The sequence below is a fragment of the Prinia subflava genome, chromosome 22 (genome assembly GCF_021018805.1).
Source record: "Prinia subflava isolate CZ2003 ecotype Zambia chromosome 22, Cam_Psub_1.2, whole genome shotgun sequence".
NCBI classification, from domain to species: Eukaryota; Metazoa; Chordata; class Aves; order Passeriformes; family Cisticolidae; genus Prinia; species Prinia subflava.
This window is the reverse complement of record NC_086268.1, coordinates 7,077,091-7,099,343: the sequence shown is the minus strand read 5'-3', so window position 1 is coordinate 7,099,343 and position 22,253 is coordinate 7,077,091. Positions and strand designations below refer to the sequence as shown.

Sequence of the window (22,253 nt, the reverse complement as noted above, 5' to 3'; positions counted from 1 at the left end):
CAACTCATGTTTATGGAAGCTTTCCCCATGTGTCTGGGGAGCTTAACTGCAAATTGTGGGATACTGGAATTAAAACATTTGTACTTTTATTTGCTCAGTGCTGCAAAAGTGCTGCTGATGCTCCCTGGGCAAGAGAATGACCACAGTAAATGCTTCTTTTTGTGTTGCTGTAGCACTGTAAGCACAGATCTCAGAATGTTCCCTAACTCTGCAGAGGGCTGAGGCATAAACCATCCTCCTCGGAGCCCTTACCACTGTTTCTTGTGAAGGTTTCTGCCCAGACTCTGCATGTCCCTTCACCACAGTGGAGCTGTTGTGCATAGCAGTAATGAAGTGTTTTACTGGAAGAGGCTCAGCTTCCCCCTTAGCACTGGGGGCTTGTGCTGCAGGTTTCTGTTTCAGGAACTTGCACAGAAACTCAGGGAGAACCACACAACCACAGTAATAGAAAATATCCCAGTTTATTGCAGCATCTCAGTTCTGAGAGTTTTACAAAACAATGTATTTACAGGTGAGGAAGGGACTAACTCAGCTGGAGTGTGCTTTGCTGGGGCAAGAACAGATTACAGAGAATAAAGGAAGAAAATCAGCACATTCACAAGTCACGTTTTTCTTTACAAAAATAAGATAGGTGTAAGGCTGGTGTGCACAGCTGACTGGCGGTGTCCTTCTGGGGAGCACCCCAGGAAGAATTCAGTGCAGCCCTTGTGCTCTGCACAGTGACTTCAGGCATCTGGGGCTCACCAGACGCTGCATCAGCTCAGCTCAGTGTGATGTTCAGGCACAATGCCAGTGGCTCTGGGTCTCCATGTGTGCCAGCAGCTCTCCCTGTGGCTTCCCTCACAATGAATGATGGTGTTTGAGCCCTGCCCATGGCTTTCTTTGGGGTGAGTGATGGTGTTTCAGTCCAACATCTCTCTTTCAGGCTCCCAGCCCAGGACTTGGCCATGCCAGAAGCAGAGTTGAACAGAGGACAGAAGGAGGAGACCATGGTGTGGCACAAGGGAGGGATCCCAAAGGGAATCCCCTCAAAACTATAGTAAGACCTCCCTTCAACCCCCCTATGGTTGAACACCAGAAAAAAGGGGTATGGACGGCCATTAGAGAACAGATGCATAACAGAATATATGCTGAAACCTTGTTTTTGAACTTGTCCAATAAAGTTTGCCTCTAAACAGAAAGTGTTTGTCTTTTTTTTTAATTTGATTTTTTTAAAAGTTTATTACTATATGTAGTCTTGAATGATAGCTCATTCAAATTGGTCATGAGAGGTGCACTAGCTTATCCCCCAAGGGAAACTTCTCCAGACATGGATTTCTAAGAATAAGGGCTAAACCAAACCATCAGCTCTGGTTGCACAGGGAGTCCCAGGCGCTTGCAGCGAGGTAGAGGAAGGGTTGAAGTTCACAGTAGAGGCTGTGCACGGCTGACACTGCCAAGTGTCTTTAGCCAGCGCTGTCCAAGAGGTGTCCAGGAAGGGACCCATCTCTAGAGGCCTGTGTGCTCCTGGATCCAGTCTCGCAGGCTTGTGAGCCGGCTGTACACCCCAGGTTTGTTCCTCTGGGCACAGCCATCACCCCAGCTCACCACACCAGCCAGGAACATCCGATTGCTGGGCTCCACACTCACCAGAGGCCCCCCGGAGTCTCCCTGCACAGAACAACACAGGCGCATAAGCACCAACCCCATAGATCACCCTTGTGCACAGTGTTAAAGTCAATCACAAAAACAGAGCAAGAAATAATCAGTAAATCCCCATCTAAGTCAGGTGTCATTACAATTTTTTGGCCATTCCCTGAAACAAATATTTAAGCATGGCAGTAAGAGTCACAGTGCCAGAACAAAGAGCCATAAAATACCACTCAAGCAGCCTGGCTTGCTAACTAAGACTGAATAACAGCCAGAAGTTGGGAGTACAGTTGTACATCCTACCTGGTGAATGGAGTCTAAATCCTGTGGTTTTGGGCTGTTTTTGAGTCTTATGCATCAATACAACTTGTTGCTGGTGCCCATTGTAATCTGTCCAGTGTCTGAATCCAGGAGGATTCCCATAGATTTGTTTTATGTTAAAAATGTAAATACAAGTGGAAGTACCAGAATGAGCAGGCCTGAGAAAAGGCCTGTCTCCCTACCTAATAACCAGCACTAAATCCAGGTGCTGCCTTACCTGGCAGGCATCCACACCACCGGTCAGTATCCCCACACACATCATGCGTGGCGTCAGCTGGTCTGTCAGGAGCTGGTTACACACAGTCTGGTTGATAAGCCGGATCTCTGCCTTTTGCAGGATGGAGGCTCCCGTGCCTGCCAAGATGGAGGAGCAGTTTAGGTAAAAAACCACATTTTTAAGCAGCTCCTTGTTTTTTCCCTCAAGAAACACAGAAATCATAGACTTGTAGAATCCCAAAATGGTTTAAATTCGAAGAGAGCTAAAACCCATCTCATTCCACCCCCACGACGGGTAAGGACACTTTCCACTAGACCAGGTTGCTCCAAGCCCTGTCCAACATGGCCTGGAACACTTCCAGGGATGTGGCAGCCACAACTTCTCTTGGCAACCTGTTTAAAATACATCAATGCAGCACCAAATCAGATGCCAGTGCTCACCTCCTTCTGCAGTCGCTCCCCATCCGGTCACCCACAGGTCCTTGCCCACAGGGAAGTTGTGGGTGGCATCGGGCAGGCAGATGGGCTGCACGACGGCCGTGAAGGTGACGGGGCTCTGCAGCTCCAGCACAGCAATGTCATAGTCATAGGTGTAGTCATTGAAGAAGGGGTGAGAGATGATGCGCTTGATTTTGCGGGTTTGCACATTGGGGCCACTGCGGTCACCTTGGTCAGTCAGCCCCAGGTAGGCTGTCCATAGGTTGGGGTCTGAGTACCTGCATGGGGGCCGTGAAACACAGGGTGAGACCCCATCTTGGAGACAGCACCCACTCACTACCTTAAACCTTGTGGAATGCCTCTCAGAGTCAGTGTTGGAATATTGTGTGTGGTTTTGGTTGCCACAATATAAGAATAACATTAAACTATTAGAGAGTTTCCAAAGAAGGACAATGAAGATGGTGAAGGGCCTTGAGGGGAAGCCGTATAAAGAACAGCTGAAGGCACTTGGTCTCTTCAGCCTGGAGGAGACTTAGGGGAGACCTCATTGCAGCTAACACTTCCAACTTCCTTGTGAGGGAGAGGAGCAGATTCTGATACCTGTTCTGGGGTGCCCAGTGACAGGACCAGCCTGAAGTTGTGTCAGGGGAGGTTTAACTCAGATATCAGGAAAAGGCTCTTTTCCCTAGAGGGTGGTCAGGTACTGGAACAGACTCCCCAGGGAAGCAGTCACAGCACCACACCTGACCGAGTTCAAGATGCATTTGGACAATACTCTTGGGCATATAGTATGACTCTTGGGGATGGTGCTGTGCAGGGCCAGGAGCTGGACTTGGTGATCCTGGAGGGTTTCTTCCAACTCAGCTTATTCTGTGATTCTGGTGAAATACATTAAAGACAGGGACGTGAGGCCGGTACCTGATGCCTTGCAGTGGCAGGAAGCAGTGTGCCGCTGACACCAGCCAGTTTGCTGACACCAGCGAGGCCCCACAGATGTGGCCCTGGCCCTTGACGTGCAGGCTGACCTGCCATGGCCATTCTCCCACGTCCGAGTTCTGCCCACCGACGATCCGTGACTTCCTGACGTAGGAGCGGAGCCCACAGTCTAGGGCAGAGAAGAAGGGGTGCTTAGTTTCTCCTGTTCCCATCCCATGCCTCCCCTCTGTTCCTCCAGGACATCTGACACCACAAGTGCCCTGTTACCCATGTCAGGAAGGGCTGATGCTGTCTGCACAGATGCTAAATTAGCTACAACATTTACTGGCCAACTCTGTAAAGGGGAGATAACCCCTGTATTACCCATCTAAGCCCTCCTCAACAACACAGACACTCCACAGACCACTAAAGAACGTGGCTTGGGTATTTGAAGATTAAACTCCTGTACAGAAACACCCTGGGGCCCTCTCTGCCACACTGGGGTGTTTCTCTGAGAGGTCCAGCCCAGAATCCCATGCATGTCTCCCCCATTCCTCAGGCACTCACTGCAGTTGTCCTCATCAGAGTGGTCCTCACAGTCCTGCTCCCCGTCGCACTCGGGGTTCTGTTTGCTGATGCAGCGTCCACTGCGGCACTTGTAGGTGTACTCCTTGCAGGGGACTGTGGTCTGGCCCACTGCAGGCAGGATGGAGGCACAGGGGTTAGCCCTGGTTCTGCAGAGGTCACATCACCTTCGCCTCTTCTGCCCACCCCTAGGGCATTTCCACACCATGCAAACACACACACGAGGGTGCCCAGCCCCAAGGAATTCCATCAGAGGCTGCATTTGATGTCAGCCACCCTCACCTGTGCTGCAGCCGCCCTCATCGCTCCCATCCCCACAGTCGTCCTTGCCATTACATTTCTGTGCGCTGGGCACACACTTCCCATTGTCGCACTTGAAGCTGTCAGCTGCACAGCCTGGGGACAGAAAGCAGCTCCTGAGGGCTGGGTATGAATCCTGCAGGACCTCAGCACATGAGACAAGTAAAGCCTCTGCAGCTCCAACACACTGTGTCGTTAATCTCTTCTCCAAACTGCACACCACCACTCAGTTATTCAGCCCTTTCTATTCCTACACCTCTGCTCATCCTTCTTTCCTCTGAGCTCTCATTTCACCTGTACCAGTTGAGTCCTCGCCATGCCTGGGTTTTTTTGCCTGCTCATTTCCAGCACAGCACTTGCTTCCCTCCATCCCATGTGCCTCCATCACCCCCATGGCCCCCTGTGTGCCTGTTCGAGCCCTCAGCCCTTTGTGCCTGCAGGGTGAGTCACTCACTACATTGTAGCTCATCGCTGTTGTCCCCGCAGTCATTCACGTTGTCACAGACCCAGAACTTGGGCTTGCACCAGCCATTCTGGCACCTGAATTGCTGCTCCGTACAGGCTGGAAGAATAGAGTAAGAATCGCAGAATCACTGAGGTTGGAAAAGACCTCCAATAGCATCAAGTCCAACCTGAGACCAATCACCACCTTGTCAACCAGACCAGAACACTGAGTGCCATGTCCAGTCATTTACTTGACATGTCCAGGGATGGTGACTCCCTTGGGCAGGCTGTTCCAATGATAGAAATTAGGGGAGAGGCTTGCAAAAGCATCTGTGGAGACCCCAGCAACCCGCCCACCATTGCAGCTCTCCCAGTGGGTATGCAAGCAATTGGGATCCCCAGCGATCAGCTACGGACTGTGCACGTGTACATAAATACATGACACACCCAGTACATCCACAGTATTTCCACTTTTCTGGAGAACAAAACTATTCTGGACAGCTGTTGTGTCTGAAGCAGTGGAGGCTGAAGCTGACATCACAACAGCAGGACAGCCAGAGGCTGAAGCAAAGCAATTGCTGCAAGCAGTTGGAAAGCACCTGAGAATCCAGGATCATGGGCCATCTTCCCAAGATAACTGCCCTCTCAAACCAGGGCATCTTGTCCTCTCTAATAAACTGCAGACCCTGGACAATAACATTTACTGTAGGACACCTCTGCTAATCCAAGAGGAAAACTTGTTGCACAAAGAAACAACTCCTGTGTGTCCCACGGGTTTTCCAGGTAAGCTCTGCAAAGCTTGCCCAGCTGGGTAATGAAATGTGTCCTTCCACACCACTCAGCTCAGCCAAACCCAACTAGCAGGATTACACAGAAAAACCCATTCCCAGCTGGGAGGAACTGGAAGAGGAGGGCGATGCCACTGGGAGAGGGCTGGATTAGCAGGAACCCACAGTTCCTCTGCTGAGAACGGATCTCAAATTGTACACCGTCTCACTCCAGCCTGGAGGAAGGTGGCAGTGCTGGTTCCAGCCAGCACTGAGTCACCCAGAACAAGCCTAACCACCCTGGAGCAACATGACCTTTCCCATGCTGTGCCAAAGGGAAACAAAGGCTAGACTTACTGCAGGACCTCTCATCACTGCCATCCACGCAGTCCAGCCACCCGTCACAGCGCATGCTCCTGTCGATGCAGCGGCCAGTATTGCAAGTGAACTTGCCAGGGCAGGCTGAGAGGGGGAAAGGGACAAAATCACACATGAGCCCTCCTGGCGTCCCCTCTACATCCTTTATGCAGAGTTCCCTATGCCTGCTTATAGCAGAACACAGCAGGAACACCAAGAGGTTTGCAGGAAAGCAAGGCATGCTGCTATCCCCCTGGAAAAGGCTGCTTCCCAGTTTACAAGGCAGTGTAAGCACAGGGAAGCTCCAGATCTCAGAGAAATCACTTTCCCCACCCCAGCCGCAGAGTTTCAACTCACGGTCACTGGAGTCGTAGGACAGGAACTCCGCAGAGAAGCCTGTGTCTGTGTAGGACTGGTCTGAGTGGAACCGGAGCTCGATTTTGTTGGTGGTACTGGCCACCACAAACTGAGAGCGCTCCCCACAGTACCTGCAGGGAGAGAGCAAAAGGGAGGCAAAGGGCTGGAGGTCAGCACCAAGAAAACCTCCTTCTATCCCTGATCTCCCTCCACAGCCTGGGAGCTGAGGGGGCAGGAGAGCAGGGAACAGGTCTGATCCCAGCACAGACTGCTGGGCCTCAGGGTCCAAATTCTGCTGCTGCTGGCAGAAGATTTGGGCCAGTTGTAAACACCAACTTGTGACCTTAGGATTGACCGGGAACAAGTTCTTCCACATCCCTGCCTGCCTCATGATGTGTCTGATCTCAGACACACTGGATTTGTGCAGGATCCCATCTCACCACGTGTGGGTGGGATCATGTACATGAACAGCACTGCAGAGGCAGGTGCTGACTTTGAAACCTTCTCTCTGAGACAGGGTCAGCTCCCTAGTCCAAAATACTGTGAATATTGTGAAAGATTAATCACCTGCCTGTGAAGTACCAAGCTTTCTGTCTGGCCCAGCTTATAGGGCCAGAGGATATAAGGCTGGGGAATGCATCAGGAAATGCATCACAGGATACGAGTGCCCCAAGAATGGAAAGCTGCTCGTTCAAGCAAACCTACCCTGGATGTTCCTGCTTTCCCACACATAACCGGTGTGTTGTGATGCTCCACAGCATCTGGTGGAGGTTTGGCTTCAGGACACCACAGAACCAAGTGTGGGGCTCCCCACCTATCATGGGGCAGTCCTGGGCATCCTCCTGCCTCCTTCTAGCCCTGACAGCCCCAGCATACTTGTTCCCTCAGCAAATAAGGGAAAGCACAAGGTTCTGTGTAACTAAACAAAGCCCCTCCGTGGGTTCAGCCACCCAACACCCACCTCGTGCCATTGATCTGCACATAGTCTTTGGTGCAGGAGCTTACTGGGATCCCGGGCTCCAGCACAAAGAACATGTTGAAACGCACCTTCACATTCTTTATAGAGGGAACCTGCAAAAGGAAGCACAGTCAGTGGGATGATGCTTTCTGGAGCAAGGAAAAAGGAATTGTTTCACAGAAAGAGGGTTGTGCTTGGGGGAAGGACAGAAGATAACTGGAAAGGGGAGGTCAGTTTTCCAGCAGGAAAAGAAACAGCTTCATAAAAGTTACTGAGTCACCTTTTCTCTAGAATCCCCAGTGGAACAGGCATATAAAGGGGTGGAAGCCAGACCTCTGGTCAACAGCCAGTAATCACCCTGGCCCAAAGCCCACACTCTCATCCTTCTTGTGTGAAGTTACAGGATTTTTTCATGGGCTCCTTTGGGGTTCAGGCCTTTTGCAACCTCTTCTGCCTTTGCCCCTAGCTCCTAAAGGCTCCCTCAGTCATGCCAGACTTGGAGCCTCTGGATCCCAGCTGCTGCAAGCTCCCTTGCACCATGTCCTATACAACCAGGGTCATTTGACAGACTTGTTACGGGAAAGAGAGGGCCCATCTCACCTCAATGTTCCAGACACAGTCCATGTCTGGGGGATAGTGTGCTGGGTAATAGGGAGTTGTGAAGGTGCCACTGTCTCCCTTCAGGGTCCCACCACAAGCTAAACACAAGCAAGAAGGTAAAAATAAGTTAGAGATTTAGATGTGTTTTTTCCAAGCCTCAATTGGCTGACATCAGAGGCAGGGCTAACAGTCTTTAACAAGGTTAAGTCACTCTCTGCAGAGAGCAGCTCTGCTCCAAGGCTTGAGAGAACACAGGAGATCTACTGCGTGCTTCCTGTATACATGCATCTGCATGTCTAACCCAACATAATTCTCATTTTTGCCCCCTTGGGGATCATCTTTACTGCAGCCAAGAACACCATAGGCAAGGTAAGCACCAAGAGGTGACCTGCTTCCAGGTGCTCCAGCCCTGGAAACACCCCTGACAAACTGACTGCAGCCACAGCCACCTCCCTGTTCAGCTGCCTGAAGCAATTCCCCGGGGTAAGCACACTGCAACAGCTGCCCATGGCAGGGAAAGATGGGGAAACAGGCCAAGGCCTCTGCTCACCTTTGATCTTTGGGAGCTGGAAGAACTCAGCCTTGAAGCCAGGGAATCGCCCCTCCTTATTGGTAACTAATGTGACTAGCATGACGTTCTGGGAGGACAGGAAGGTCAGGTTGTAGGATGGGGCATAATTCCCACAAAGCCTAGGAAGCAAAAGACAGAATCCATAAGGCACTGCTGCACAGGGAGCCTCAAGCAGCACAGCTCAGCTCTGAGCAGTAGCAGGAGCAGGACATCTCAGGATCACTCTGGATTTGGTAACATACAGGAACACCCACCTAACCAAGGCGTGCGGCTCCACGGGGCTCAGAGAGTCGTACACCTTGATGTAGTCACTGTCATCTCTGCATGGCTCCAGCTCCAGGGTCTTGAAGGTGAGACTGATGCTGGAGCTGGCATCTGCCCTCAATGCCCAGTAGCAGAGGGCATTGTTGGGGTATGGGCTGTTGGGGAAGCCCGGCGTGGTGAAACTGGTGACTTCTCCTTCCTTGGCGTGAAGGGAGAACATGCAGCTGTCTGCCCAGAGAGTAGGGAACAGTTAACAACACAAACAAGTCTTGCCCTGCCTTTCCCTGGGATGCAGAGAATAATTCCTGCAGACTATCACAGGGCAGATGGCTTTTCCTGGATAACAGCAAGGCCTGTGCCACAGTCTGTCCAACCCCAAACCAGCTCCAAGGAGCACATTGGGGTTTGCCTTGCATGCAGAGCACCTCTCTCCAGACCCTTCCCCATCCTGCAAGAGAAACACCACCCTAAAGAAATCACTGAGATGGAAGAAGAAATGTACTTACTGTCCCGGGCAGAGTGAGCTATGCTGGGGTCCACAGCTGCAGGAGAAAACAGAGCTGGCATCACCTTTTGCATTATGGGAAGTCCCTGGGCACAAAACTGAGGTTATTCCTTGGACTGTCATTGATCTGGCCTCGCTTGTGGAGTCCCTCCCTACAAACTGGTAGGGGAGGCTGCTCCTGCCTGGCCTCTGTCAGCTGAGGGAGCTAACTTTTCCTCTGCAGAGGGAGAACTCATCCCTGTCCTTCTTCCCTGGGCTCAGAGGAGAAGACAGAGCATTCCAGCAAAGGGGAGCATGTCAGTGCAGCCCCCTTCAGGCTGTGATGTGACATCCAGATCCTTACACCACCCTCAGGGCTGGCTTTCCCATGGGAGGGCTGTGACCAGCACCTTCTCTTTCCAGAGAAATATCCCACCTGATCCCACGCAGAGGCCCAGGGATAGCAGAACCAGTACTCACGGAAAGCAATGACCGACTCCACCTTCAGCATGGGGTTTCTCAGGCGGGGGTTCCACCTCTGCACCAGGCTCTGCTTGTCAGCCATTGCCCTGTCCAGGCTCTCTTCCCGGTATTTGGGCACAAGGAATTCTGACCAGTAGTAGGCAATGACACTGCCTTCACTGTGGAAAGGGCAGTTGTGGGATGAGGGCAAGGACAGACATAGGAGGACTCAAATACCACTAGAAGAAGGGGCCAGACTACTTGATGAGCCATTTTTGGAGCCTGGCCACAGGGAAGGGAGAGTTTCAATGACAAGCAAACAGCAAAGGCCCCTGCCAGCCCAGGGAATCTCTCTTGTTGTTGCCACCCACTCCAGCATCACCCACTGCAGTTCACTGCACCACACTTTGATTTTCCCAAGACATCTGGCAGAAAACAAAATGCATTTTCAGGTCAATTTTTACTGCTCATCCTTTCCTGTGTCACTAAAAGTGACTACTGGGGTGCTTCCATCCCAGCATCCTGGGAAGGAAGGTAAATAGCTAGTGTGATATCCCAGCATCTGGGATGGGGATCAGGCAGTGCCTAACACTCACCTGAAGGCAGTGATCACTGTCTCTTTGTGGTAAGGACCAATATCAGCATGGTTCTTGTAGATCTCCTCCACCTGAAAGGGTTAAAAAGGGGTGTTCAGCATGTCTAGAAGTGAGAAAAAGGGAAAGGCTAAAGACAGACAGAGCTTCAAGCTTGTGAAGGAAAACCAGGGCACATACCTGGCATCCCTGGGTGCACAAATCTGCAGAGCCAGAGAAAGAAAGAAGGCAAGTTGAGAGCCCCAGAAGAGCCCAGAGCTGCCCATCACAGCCTGTTCTGACCCAGCTCACCCCAATCTTCCCTGGGGGAAGTGAATCCCCAAGTCTGAGGGAAGAGGCAAGACCAGCCACAGCCTCAGCCTCCTTCAGACACCCTTCTGCTTCAGTTCCTGGCCCTGACTCATTCAGTGATTCTGGGATGTGCCCTGGAAGCTCCTATGACACAGGAGATGCTGTGGCACTGGGCTGGAGCTGGGATGTCAAGATCTAGCTCCAAGGAAGGTCCCTGCTCCCAGCCAGTAGCAAGCAGTGAAAGCTCCAAGGAATCTTATATGGCATAACCCTATGGCCACAGGGCAAGAGGAAAATTCTTTGCTTGCAGAAGGAAGGAGGTAAGAAACCTCTTACCGTGCTCTTCACCTTCTTGGCCAGCATACTGAATTCTGGAGAGCTGGAGTTCTCATAGGCATCCAGGAATTCCCAGTTCAGAACCCGCAAGTGGCCATTGAAAACCTTCTGGACAGGTGTGTTCCTATCTGGAAGAGAACAGCTCAGGGTCAGTAAGGGCAGTCAGGGCTGGGACTGGTGTCACAGCAGATCCTCAGTGACAGCAATTGGGGCAGGGAGGTGGACATGGTGTCTCCAGAGCCTGAGAGAGCACAAGTGAGAAACACTGGGTAACAAAGCTTTTCCATGTGGATGGATAAGTTCCCAGGGCATCACCCTACATGTCACCACCCACCAGATGCCACACTCACATTTGAAGTGCCAAAACAGGAGGCCAGTGGTGAGTGAGACAAGCAGAAAAACAATGATCAGGACGATGATGACCACCTGGCGCTTTGGGCCACGCTTCTCCATCTTCTTGGAGTTCATGGCAGGGAGGAACTCCACCCCTTCATCCAGGTTGTTCATGTCCTGGGAGAGAATGGAAGGCAGGACTGTGGGAAGGCTGTTTCCAAAGCCTGGCTTGGGGAGGTCCAGCCACAGAGCAGCCTGAAGCACATTTGGGGACAAGGAAGGCAGCAGCACTGAGGGCACACCTCAGCATTGTCAGCTCCACATCCATGGCAGGACAAACCCTGAAGGTTTCTTTGCTTTTCTGCACACACCTAATTCCTTTTTGGGCCTAATATAAGGTCATGAGCTCAAGCAAACTCAGGGGCAAGTCCACATACCCTCCAGTGACCACAGCAAGTCACAAGCCCATGAGCTCCAAATCTGCCTCAGCAGATGAAACTGCAGAGAAATATTAAAACATCCCCACAAAGTGCTCTGGTATGTCACCCAGAGCTCATGGGGCACAGCATGCTATAAATAGCATTTCCCTAAAATAGGAGATCAAGCTGCTTCCCTCCTTTACATTTTCGCAGCTCTCTGTCATGCCTCTTGGGCCATCAGCACACCTCTGTTTCTGCTTGGAATCTCCCATGCAGCACAAACACTCGTTACAATTAATAAACCAAAAAACTAAGGTGAACATGCAAAACATCCCCACAGTCCATGAGCAACCATGCTCTCGGGACAAGACGTGGAAGAAAGGAATGAGGAATGACACAGCTCTCGCTGTTATCACTACCCCATAATGGGCTGCGTGAGGAAATAGAAGATGTGTTGAAGCATCGAGCTCTGTATCAGCTGTAAAACCATTGGTGCTCAGGGCTTCACTTTCTCTCACCTTCTGTTCTGTTTCTCCATCCTTGCCCTGCTCATGTATCTGACCTGGGGGGGGTTGGAACAGCTGCAGACCCAGATGTTTTCAGAGGATCCCACACAGCATCCTTAGTACTGTTGGACATTGTGGGGGCCCAGATCTGCACCTACCATGGCACTTCCTCTCCTCCCAGCACTGGCAGTGGTGTGGGCAGAGCTCACCACATCTGCTTCCTATCTATGCCTCCCTTAGGCAGGAAGGGCACCGAGCCTGCTGCAAAGGCCCAAAGCAGGAGGATCCCTCATCTCTTTGCTCACCACCTTTCCATTTTCTCCTTAGCAGGCATTCAGCAGCTTCCTGAGCCCTGGAACCTGAGCATGGACACCATGACACAAAGTGCTAGCTTGCAAAAATCTGTGGCATTTCCACATGCCCCGTGCTCTCGAAGGGTAACACAGGTAACACTGTCTCCACGAACACAGGGTAAGACTCTGCCTGCCCTCTCTCAGCCCAGGGCTCAAACAAACCTACTCCAACAGCTTCAGTTAATTTGATATAAATGTCACAAGCCCCTCAATTCAGGAAAAATATGGACAAGGGGGGGTATGGCTTGATAGGACACAGGGGAATGGTTTTGAAATGAAAGATAGCAGGGTTAGACACCATACTGGAAAGAAATTCTTCCCTGTGAGGGTAGTGAGGTCTTGGCACAGGTTGTCCAAAGAAGCTGTGGCTGCCTTATCCCTGGCCATGTTGAAGGCCAGGTTGGACAGGGCTTGGAGCAGCAGAGAGGGAAGGTGTCCCTGCCCATGGCAGGGGGTGGGACTGGATGGGCCTTAAGGTCCCTTTCAACCCAAACCACTCTGTGATTCTACAAAAAACAATTAGCAAAGGGGATCCTGCCAACAGAGGGACCTCTGAGCCTGCTGTGCAGATATAAGGAACAAGCCAACCAACAGCCAATTTCCTTACTGAACTTCCAGTAGGTGCTTCATCTTATCATTCCTCAGCCTCGCTTGGCAGGAAAGCCCAGCTCCCACTTGAACCATTTCCCCACTTCTTTTGCCCTTTTCTTCACCCAATGCCTGTGCTCTCTTCCCATCCTCCACACCCCACTGCAGCCTCTCCTTCTTGTGGTATTTGCCCGCGGCCCTTCACAACAGAAAGGAAAGTGGCAAGCACCTTAGTCCAAGTTTTTTGTCAAGGACTCTGTAAATTTAATCCTCTGCAAACACCAGAAGACCACCAAGACCAGAGCGACTCACCAGTTTTCACACCAGCTGCTCTCAGAATCCTCCCAGTTTATAATTTGGCGGTTCAGGGAAGGAGCCTTTGTTCATTTTTGAATTTTACTGCCTAAGGCTAGGCAGAATGAACTGTTTCCATCCCCAGAATCCACCCACTTCCAAAATAAACAGACCTAGCAGGACTGCAGAGGACAATCCCATGGGGAATGCTCTGAATCCTCTTTGGCTTCTGATCACACAGGAAAAGCCTGAAGATATAACCCAAGGAAACTTTGAAACAGATGACAGACAAAATAAAGCTTAAATACATAGAGACATCCTAAATAAGGAAACTCTTCATTCAAAGTCAAGACTACATGGAGTTTGACACATTGTCTTCCAAATATCCATCTGGCTCCTACCAGTTTTCCAATCATGTAGTAAATCCCCCCAAACCTGCTAAAGAGAAGAAATCGGTCACGAGACTTGCAAACACATCCTCTCTCCCTCCATAGGGCTGCTCACAATGTTGAGCCTTCTCAGGACTTCCAAGACATTGCCGCTGTTGGCTGAAAGCAAAGTATTTAATTCTTTATTAACATCTGCAGGAGCCTGTGGCAAGAAGACAGTCTCAGGGGCTTAAATGACCTGTCAGTTTCCCCAGACTTCCTGAAGCCAGCAAGGAAGAACTGCAAAGAAAACCAATTTTCCATAACAAAACCTTCAGCTGTGGGGACCTGCAGCCCTCTGCGGAATTCCTATGCTTCAGTTTCACCAAGCTGCCAGAAAAAAATCAGGCTCAGCGGTAAGCAGGAGCTCCTGCTGTACAACCCTGCACAACAATGTGGCTGATGCACTGTAACATCCCCTTTGAGCTAAAAATTGTGTCTTTGCAGGGAGAAAACTCTCCCAGAGAGAAAATCACCACTGTGATTAAATCAGAAGGCAAACAAAGCTCCCCTCTGCCTTCAGCACACACAGGCACATGCACTGCTGCTGAGAGCAAGGAAATTAGGCAGGAAAACTCACCACCTGCTCTTTCTTTAGGCAATTTCTCTGCCTTCCTTGGAAAAAAAAAAAGGATGAAAAATGTTAAACCTGTGAGAGTTTACAGCATGCCTTTGTCAGTTTGTTCTTGCTCCTAAGCTGAGCCAGCAGCAACACAGGAGAAATGACAGGAGTGCAGGGACTTCTGGGAAGGTTACTTTTGTTTTTCCTCCAGTACAGGGTGCATGCACATGCAGCCACTGACACTGTTACTTGCCAGAAGTTAACTGTGACTACAGGCACATAGGAAACACAATCCAAAGAGGTTTCCTTCCCTTCTTGCCCTCTGTGTTGTATTCCAGCTCTCATTTTCTCCCATTCCCATACCTTATGGATGCCATTATGTTCCTCAGCCAACACAGACACTTGTATGACGAGCTCTCATCCATCACAGCCTGGGTAAGCAACAGCCATTCCTGCAAACTCTTCCCAATAGCCAGTGAAGGATCTGAAGGATCCCCCAAGCACTGCTGGAATGAGGAATCAGGCCATGCAGAAGGTCTCAGATGAGGCCCCGTGTCCTGAACTCCAAGAGGCTGAAACCTCCCTGCCCACATTCAGTACAGAAACCACCCATTTGACGTGAGGACTAGACTTGTCTGTGCCCCACGAGTGCAGCTCAGCTTCTGCCTCTCTCATTCCCTGTGCTGCACTTCCCCTTTGCTACCAACTCTTAGGAAGAAAGGTACCCTGTCACCGTCCTCTGAGCTAGATGGAAACCAGACAAAATCACATGCAAGACAGGCTCAAAGATCACAGTTAAATCAAGAAAAAGACAACTGTTAATCTCCTTTAGTTGATGGCTGCTGCACATTTCCCTCGCGTGCTCTGAACAGTGGCAGCTGTAAACCAGAGAGGAGCTGAACGTTCTGCTCTCACCTTGTCCATGGCTCCTCCAGAAACCATCTCTAGCCCCAGGTGACTCAAGCTCTGACTGTCTCACCCTTCTCGAGGAAACTGCTCCAATAAACATTATTAACAGAAAACCTCCCTTGATATTCTCTCTGTCTTAGTCACTGGAGCAGTTACTTCCTCTTGTTCCTCCTCACTCAGTCCTTGCCAGTACAGCCAGGCTCCCACACAGGGTCAGAGAGATCTGGTCACAGCATCAGCTGTGGCAGCAACACTAATCCAGGGAAAGGTTCAGACAGGCACTGCCCCAGGTCTCTCATGCCTCAGTTTACCCTGGAGTACCGACTCTACAAAGAAACTTGAAAAAGAAGTGCATATAGATGGATTTATTGAGCGCCTGGAGGGCTCCTGCTCCTCTGTGCAGAGAGCTCAGTTCTGGGAAGAGTAGACCTCCCACTCCTCCTCTGTAAGCCACACCATATATTTTTAGACAGTAACTGTGCTCTGTCCAACTGGACAAACCAGATGCAGAAGTGACTAATTCTGTCAGCAGGAAATGCAGCTGGCACACGGGTGGTGGGAACCAGCTCTGCACTGGAGATCTTACGGGAAAGCAGAGAGATCCTCCTGCAGTGGAGGATCATGGAAAGGCTGGGATATGCCATGGAGTACATCATCCAGCATGATGTGTGCAAAGCAGGGGTCCCTCTGGGATCAGCGCCCCCCATAGAGGCTGGTTTCTGCCATGTTTCGCAGTCCCACCAACATGGTGATGTGTCCCAGGTACCAAACCCCTCACTGTTCCCCTCTTCTCCAAAACAGCTGCTCCGTCTCTCCCCTGGTGTCTGCACCTGTTCACAAGACCCTGACCCACAGAAGGACTGGGCTCCTGGTCATTAGTTTCACCTATCCCTTATGACCACTATGTAACTTGATCATCCAGCACCAGACATGAGATTCACCTCCTTCCTTTGACTTTCCCAACTCCAAACTCTGCTGGTCTGCCACAGGACTGCTCAGGGCCAAAGCTGCCCACATCATACAAGGTAAGAGCAGGTGTGCAACCAAATCTCACAGCAAAAAAACGCATCTGTCTGATACCAATGTACACAACAAAGGAAAGGAACCCATAAAATGCCAGGCTGGAGGAGGCGTAGGGAGGTTGGAGATGAAGCAGAGTCATTGGACTGCATGGTTAGACTCTTACGGGTAATTACAACTTGCAGATCCCAGCCTATGTAACCAAGAGGCAATTCCCACCTCCCCTTTTCCAGCCACACCTGCCTTGGGTGGTGTTCAATAAAAACTAAAACAAATACCACATGAGAAATGAGAGGAATGAAACCTGTCAACTCAGCCACCATCTCAGGACACAGCCAGCAAGCCTATTCAGAGTTCAGGGTGGGCTTGTGCGGCAAAAAGATCCAGAAAAGTCATCTGTTCAAAAGCTGAGAATTCCTGGATCACCCTGAGAGCCAACACCAGCTTTGCAGTGCTGGCATAAGGGGAAACAGCCTGTTTCTCACCAGAAAAAGTAAAACAAATGTAAACAGCATGTGCAACTCATTTCACCCAAGTAGCTCAAGCACACCTACACCACCCTTAAATCAACTCCTGCACCAACTCTTGCAGCAAACCCCAACAACTCCTTTGGAAAAAGATCTGAAAAGAATCTCATCTCTCTTCTCAAAAGAAGAGAAATTCTCATTTCTCTTCTTACTCTTAAAAAGAAATACATGGAAACAGCACACATGGGAGCAAAGCTTATGTTAGGTGTATCCGTGCTGTGTTGCTCCATCATGAGCAGCAAAGCACTGAAGAAACTTTGCCAGTGCATTATTTTTCATCTTCAGTTCTGTATTAAGGGCAATGAAGCTATAAAATAATGACGTCAAAGCTAAAAACGGAATATGGGGCAAGAGCTCAAGGACAGAGTCCTCCAGACTGTATCTTCCAGGCACAGAGGGCTGGTGCAATAATGAAAGATACAGGTCACACACACCTATTTCACACACTAAGTTTGAGCTTAACCCTCGACAGCACTTGATTGTCTTGTGACCACCCTGAGTCATACTAGAAACCAAATTCCTTTAGCTTTACTACAGAAGAAACTCATGTTAATGTTTGCAGAGATAGCACAGGCTTGGCTTGCTGCCCCATCCTGGCTGATCGGTGAAGCTCTGTCCTGCATCACAGCAGCTCAGAAAAAGCTACCATGCTTATGTCTGTCTGTGGTAGCAGAGAATTTTATGCTTACATCTTAGCAATTCTTGGAGAGAAGCTGGGAATAAAGGTACCCTACAGCCCTGATCTGTGTAGCTATGAGCCATGAAATTCCTCCTTTCAACACAGTGATGTCCCAAGAGCAGCAGAGAAACATGCCACAGATGCAAGCAGCTCATTTAAATCACTCGTACGTATTTCCTGGTACAGACAGAATTGTCTGGAAAACAGAACTGCCTCCAGCACCTTAACCAGAGCAGATGAGCCCCAGACCCTGACCTCCACAATCCTTGTGACACTTCACTCATTACTATAGTTCTGAGATGGATCACGACCACAAGTCTCCAACGTCTGAAGCCAACAGCAAGGGAAACACAAGCACCACCAACCAGGAAACCTGTCTGCTAAACCCATCCCTGTTGGCTGCTCCCTCCCCGCCCCAGCCCATGGCCCGGATATAGTAGGACATTATTTCCCAGTCTGTCCCTGGCGGCCTTTGGATGGAAATGATACATTCAACCCAGGGCAAGGGGAGAACCTTTGCTCCGACACCTTTCCCACAGCCAGGCCCTCAAAACACTCTTGCTGCTCCCTCAAGGGTTTTACAGAGTGATCTTTCATTTGCTGAGCAAAGGTCTGGCCTCAACCCTTTTCTCATTGTGTCTTCCTTATCCCTGTTTGCTTTTGGCACCAACAGCAGCCAAACTGGCCTGAGCAGCACCTCACCTGCCAGCCACTACCCCAAGGAAACACTCTGCACCTTTCCAAGGAAGAGCAGCAGCTTCTCCTCAGCCCAAGAACTACAGCAGCTCCTTTACCAGCACAGGAGGAGACACAGCACATTGCAAAACCACTCATTTCCTCCACTCTCATGCTCATAAGGGGCCAAGTCCAACAACAGTCCACAGGGGACAAACTCCTTGGGTTGTTTCCTGCCAGGAGGGCAGGTACTGTCTTCAGGGAAGCTGTTCTGAATTTGATCAGCCCCTCTTGAACTGGCACAGGGGGAAACTGATCCAGAAGCAGGGAAATGACCTGCTAAAGCCCTCAGTCCTGCATAAAGACAAATCAGAGCACAAAGCTACCTTCTGCCAGGAGAACAAGCCAGGCAAGGAAGATCATGTCCCACAAGTATCACCCTGACCTGGCCAGGAACAAGGAGCTTGAGCTGAACTGCTTCAGTGAGAGCATCTCCTTCCAAGTCTCAGCCATGGCACACACTGGACAGTGGGACTGGAGGCAAGGGAAAATTTCTTGCTGCAGGCCAGCTTTTTGATCAGTGCCAGAACCAGCAGCTCCATTGTTGCTGCGAGATAATAACTACTAAAGCCAGGCCTTGGAGACAGACATCAGACAGCCTGCAGGTGGAGTGGGAAATGCTGCTGTCCTGCTTTAACCCAAACCCCTGTGTTTGGAACAGCGCTGTGGTAGAGAACAGGCTCTGGAGGTGCAACCCAAATTCAGCTGTCCCTGCCTGACCCTCAGCCAGGAAGATCTACACAAGAAGCTCTCTCAAGTCTCAGAACACATTGATAATGCAGCGTTAATTAATGAAGTCTCACAGCCCTCGGTTAAAATTTGCCTTACAACGCTTGAACAGGTTTAGTTGGGTCTGTTGCTAAACAACCCAGAGCCAGGCTCTGCACACGGCTCACCCGCACGGAGTTTACCTTTACTCACAACTCCAATGCCCTCAGCTTAAGCTGAAACCAAAGCCCCTGTGGAGCTACGGCAGCACCGACACCAAGGAGATCCAAAGCCGGCACAGACAGGTAGAGATCGCCACTTCCCAAAGCTGGTTTTGGGGTTTTTTTCCTGCTCTGCTCAGCTCAGCAAAGTCCCCCAAACAGGTTCTCTTGACCTTACCCAAGAGTGAGGTGGAATCCCCCCTTTCCTGAGGGATCCAGAGCCACCTTGAACCCACCAGGCTTGAAGGAACCAGAGCAAAGAGGACGAGGCAGCTCAGCAAAAGGCTGGCAGGCGTTGTGGGAGCTCCCCGCGCCCAGGTGTGCTCTCACCTGCAGCTGGGTGCTGTACCGCACGCCCGCGCCGTCGGCCGGCGGGCCGCGCTCCATGGCCGGGGCAGCGCCGCGCCTCAGGCCGCCATGCTGCGGAGGCCGCGGCCCGGGCACGGAGCGCGGCCCCTCCTTCCTGCGCTGCCGGCAGGTGCGGGCAGCCGGAAACACCCGCGGCTGCTGCGCCGCGCCCGGGTCCCGCTGCGGCCCCCGCCTCTGCTCTCCACAGAAATAAGGGAAAACCCCGGCCCAAAAAGCTGCGCCCAAAAGCCTCACATCAGCTCACTCAAGAGGTCCTTCAGCCACAAGCTTTGCTTTAGGAAATGAAACCAGAAAAATCTGTCTTTTACCAAGAAAAGCCGCCCTGCAGTCGATAGGAGGGCTGGGTGGCACGCAGAGATGCACAGTTCCTAAAGAAAAGCTTTGTGTATCCAGGGTCTCATCTCTGCTCAGGTGACAACATTATCATGCTATGAAACCCCACTGGAAGGAGGCCACTCTCAGCAGGAACAGATCGTTTACCCCAGGGACAAGCCTCGTGCTCCCAAAAACATTTGATACACTCAGAAGCAAAATATTCCCTTTTCCCAGCCTAAAACCTGCCCTCAGCAAGGCTTACAGCGCTGTAGGAATGAGCTTTCTCTTGGCTAACTGAGACTGGATGCAAAGTGAACGACACAGCAGCGCTGCAGAAACTGCATGTGCACCCAAATGTGGCACTCAGGAGATGCTCACACAGCAACAGCCCCTGGGGACTGTATGGTTTAATACTAAACAGAGGGACTAAAGGAGGGACTGGAGTTCTGAGAACAGTGTAATGCAGGTTTGAAAGAATTCGTAACACTGAAAGCTGCATTCAGTCTTACTTCACCATTTACCCCTTCTTGAAAATATGATTCATACACACACACTCCAATATTTAGGTTTCTCACATTCAAGAGCAAGTCAGGATTAAAATAGCGAGATCAAACTCACTTCTTCATGGAGAGGTTCTTCCTCTCTCCATCTTACATGTGATAGTCCGTATGAATATGTGATATGCCCATCAAAAGTTGAACTGGCCACCCTACCGCTGATCCAAACATTTATACACCAATTACAGCCAGCCTTGAAACGGAATTTTTTAAACACTTGAACACTTAAAATTTCCCAGAACTCTGGTTCTGGTACAACAAGGGTTGCTGATCACACGAACCCTTGCTGAGACTCCTTTGTTTTCCCTTGCTCTAAATTGTCTCCTGCGGAGCAGTTTCGCAGGCTTTTTGCAGGTGTTTTTTGGGGGAAAAATAGAGGCGGAGTGAGGTCTCTGATCCTGCCATGGTGAAAAACACAATATAACTTCTGTGCTCTTGTAGAAACACATAAACCACCGCCTTCCCTGCCGCCTCAGCAGCTGCCAGAATTCCACCCACCGCGGAACTCGGCACGGGAGGAAGCATCCCCGGATTTGAGGCACTCCCCTTCAAAAGGTGCCATGTTAGTCAGGCTGCTGATGTCAGGAGCTCTCAGCGCACCCGCTGATGCCCAGCCCAGCCCTGCCCAGCGCTGTTTTTACAGCCACTCCCTTACCTGCCTGCCTGCACCCCCGTGAAACAGTGTGTTTTGGGTACAAAGCACCAGCTGAAACACTGCTCCTGCATTCTACACATTTTTCCTGTTTGGCCCATCCACTGATCTCCTCCAGGCTGATGCCAGACAAACACCCCTGCTCAAGGGTGGATGATGAGGGCAAAATGTGAAGATCCAAAATCCCTGGTTCGACACAGTGCTGTGAATGTTCACTGTTTCCTGCCATTCAAGCCACTGACATTTTACAAACTAATTCATGGGCCCTCTTTGAACAAGGGACACAATCACCGTGGGGAAAACCAGCAAGCAATACACGTGCTAAACGTAAATATTATATAGCTGGGAGGCAGCTGGTTCGAGGCCTCAATACCAGGATTCCCTTTTATCTGTTGCTGGAGCACAGGAATTTCCTTCGTGGCTCTGCTGCAGTCATTACCGAGTCACCGTGGTGGGAAACAGGTCCCCTCCTGGGCACTGTACACCCCCAAAACACACAATAACAATTCCCAACCCCTCTGCCACGTGCTTTTTTTGGTAAGAGACTTCCATGTCTGACTGAAGGATACTGAGCCCACCTGAGGCACGGTGAAAACGCAATAAAACGAAGTTCAAGGCACTCACCCGCATGCAATGGCAGCAGTCAGCCGCAAAGCCTCTGCTCCACCTGGAAGCACTTTATCCAATAAAAGCTGTCACCTCCTCCTCCTCGCGTTGTCTCAGTGTAGTCACAGCAGCATCTTGAGAGCCGAAGTTTGGGAGGAAGGAGAGCCCTAACGTCTGAGAACCAAGCCCGGCTTGGTCAGAATCTCTGCGAGCTTCAAGAACTAAATCGCCCTGAGCTCAAACCCCAAACAAGGATCAGCTGCAGGAGCAGCAAACACTGGCCAGGCAGGATCCTTCCGCATCAGCTCCCAGCCCTGGGAATGCCATGCACGTGAAAGAAGGGAAGAACTGCTTACTTAAGGAATGAAGGCCGGCTGCCTGTGGGGGAAAGTTTTCCGGTGGAGGCAGTTGCTAGTAATTCTGGCAAAGGAGCACCATCCATCCACATCAGCGACGGGCTGGGTTCAGTCAGGGACAAAGGCTTTTCCTTCCCATAGTGTGGCTCAAGGATTGTGCTCTTAGCGCGACTCTCAAATTTCACCGACAGTGCCCTCCCACCCAGATTCCTGCCAGGCAACCCCGAA

The 22,253-nt window shown here is 50.8% G+C and overlaps 1 protein-coding gene across 4 annotated transcripts; it reads right to left on the bottom strand.

The window, feature by feature from the left end:
* Positions 1 to 441: 441 nt before the first annotated feature.
* Positions 442 to 22,225, bottom strand: ST14 (ST14 transmembrane serine protease matriptase). Of its 4 annotated transcripts, XM_063417628.1 has the most exons (20): positions 22,026 to 22,225; positions 21,688 to 21,843; positions 11,239 to 11,398; positions 10,889 to 11,016; positions 10,265 to 10,335; positions 9,687 to 9,847; positions 9,229 to 9,264; positions 8,713 to 8,950; positions 8,438 to 8,577; positions 7,888 to 7,985; positions 7,291 to 7,400; positions 6,330 to 6,460; positions 5,973 to 6,077; positions 4,859 to 4,966; positions 4,387 to 4,500; positions 4,087 to 4,215; positions 3,523 to 3,709; positions 2,608 to 2,882; positions 2,168 to 2,304; positions 442 to 1,650 (listed from the first exon to the last, which is right to left on the bottom strand). In XM_063417628.1, the coding sequence occupies exons 2-20, from the start codon at positions 21,691 to 21,693 to the stop codon at positions 1,489 to 1,491; spliced, it is 2,496 nt and encodes an 831-aa protein (XP_063273698.1). In that variant the 5' UTR covers positions 21,694 to 21,843; positions 22,026 to 22,225; the 3' UTR covers positions 442 to 1,488. The 4 variants fall into 4 exon arrangements, with proteins under 4 accessions (XP_063273698.1, XP_063273697.1, XP_063273700.1 ...); XM_063417627.1 differs by having other exon boundaries at positions 21,688 to 22,225; XM_063417630.1 differs by lacking the exon at positions 21,688 to 21,843.
* Between the last annotated feature and the right edge of the window lie 28 nt (positions 22,226 to 22,253).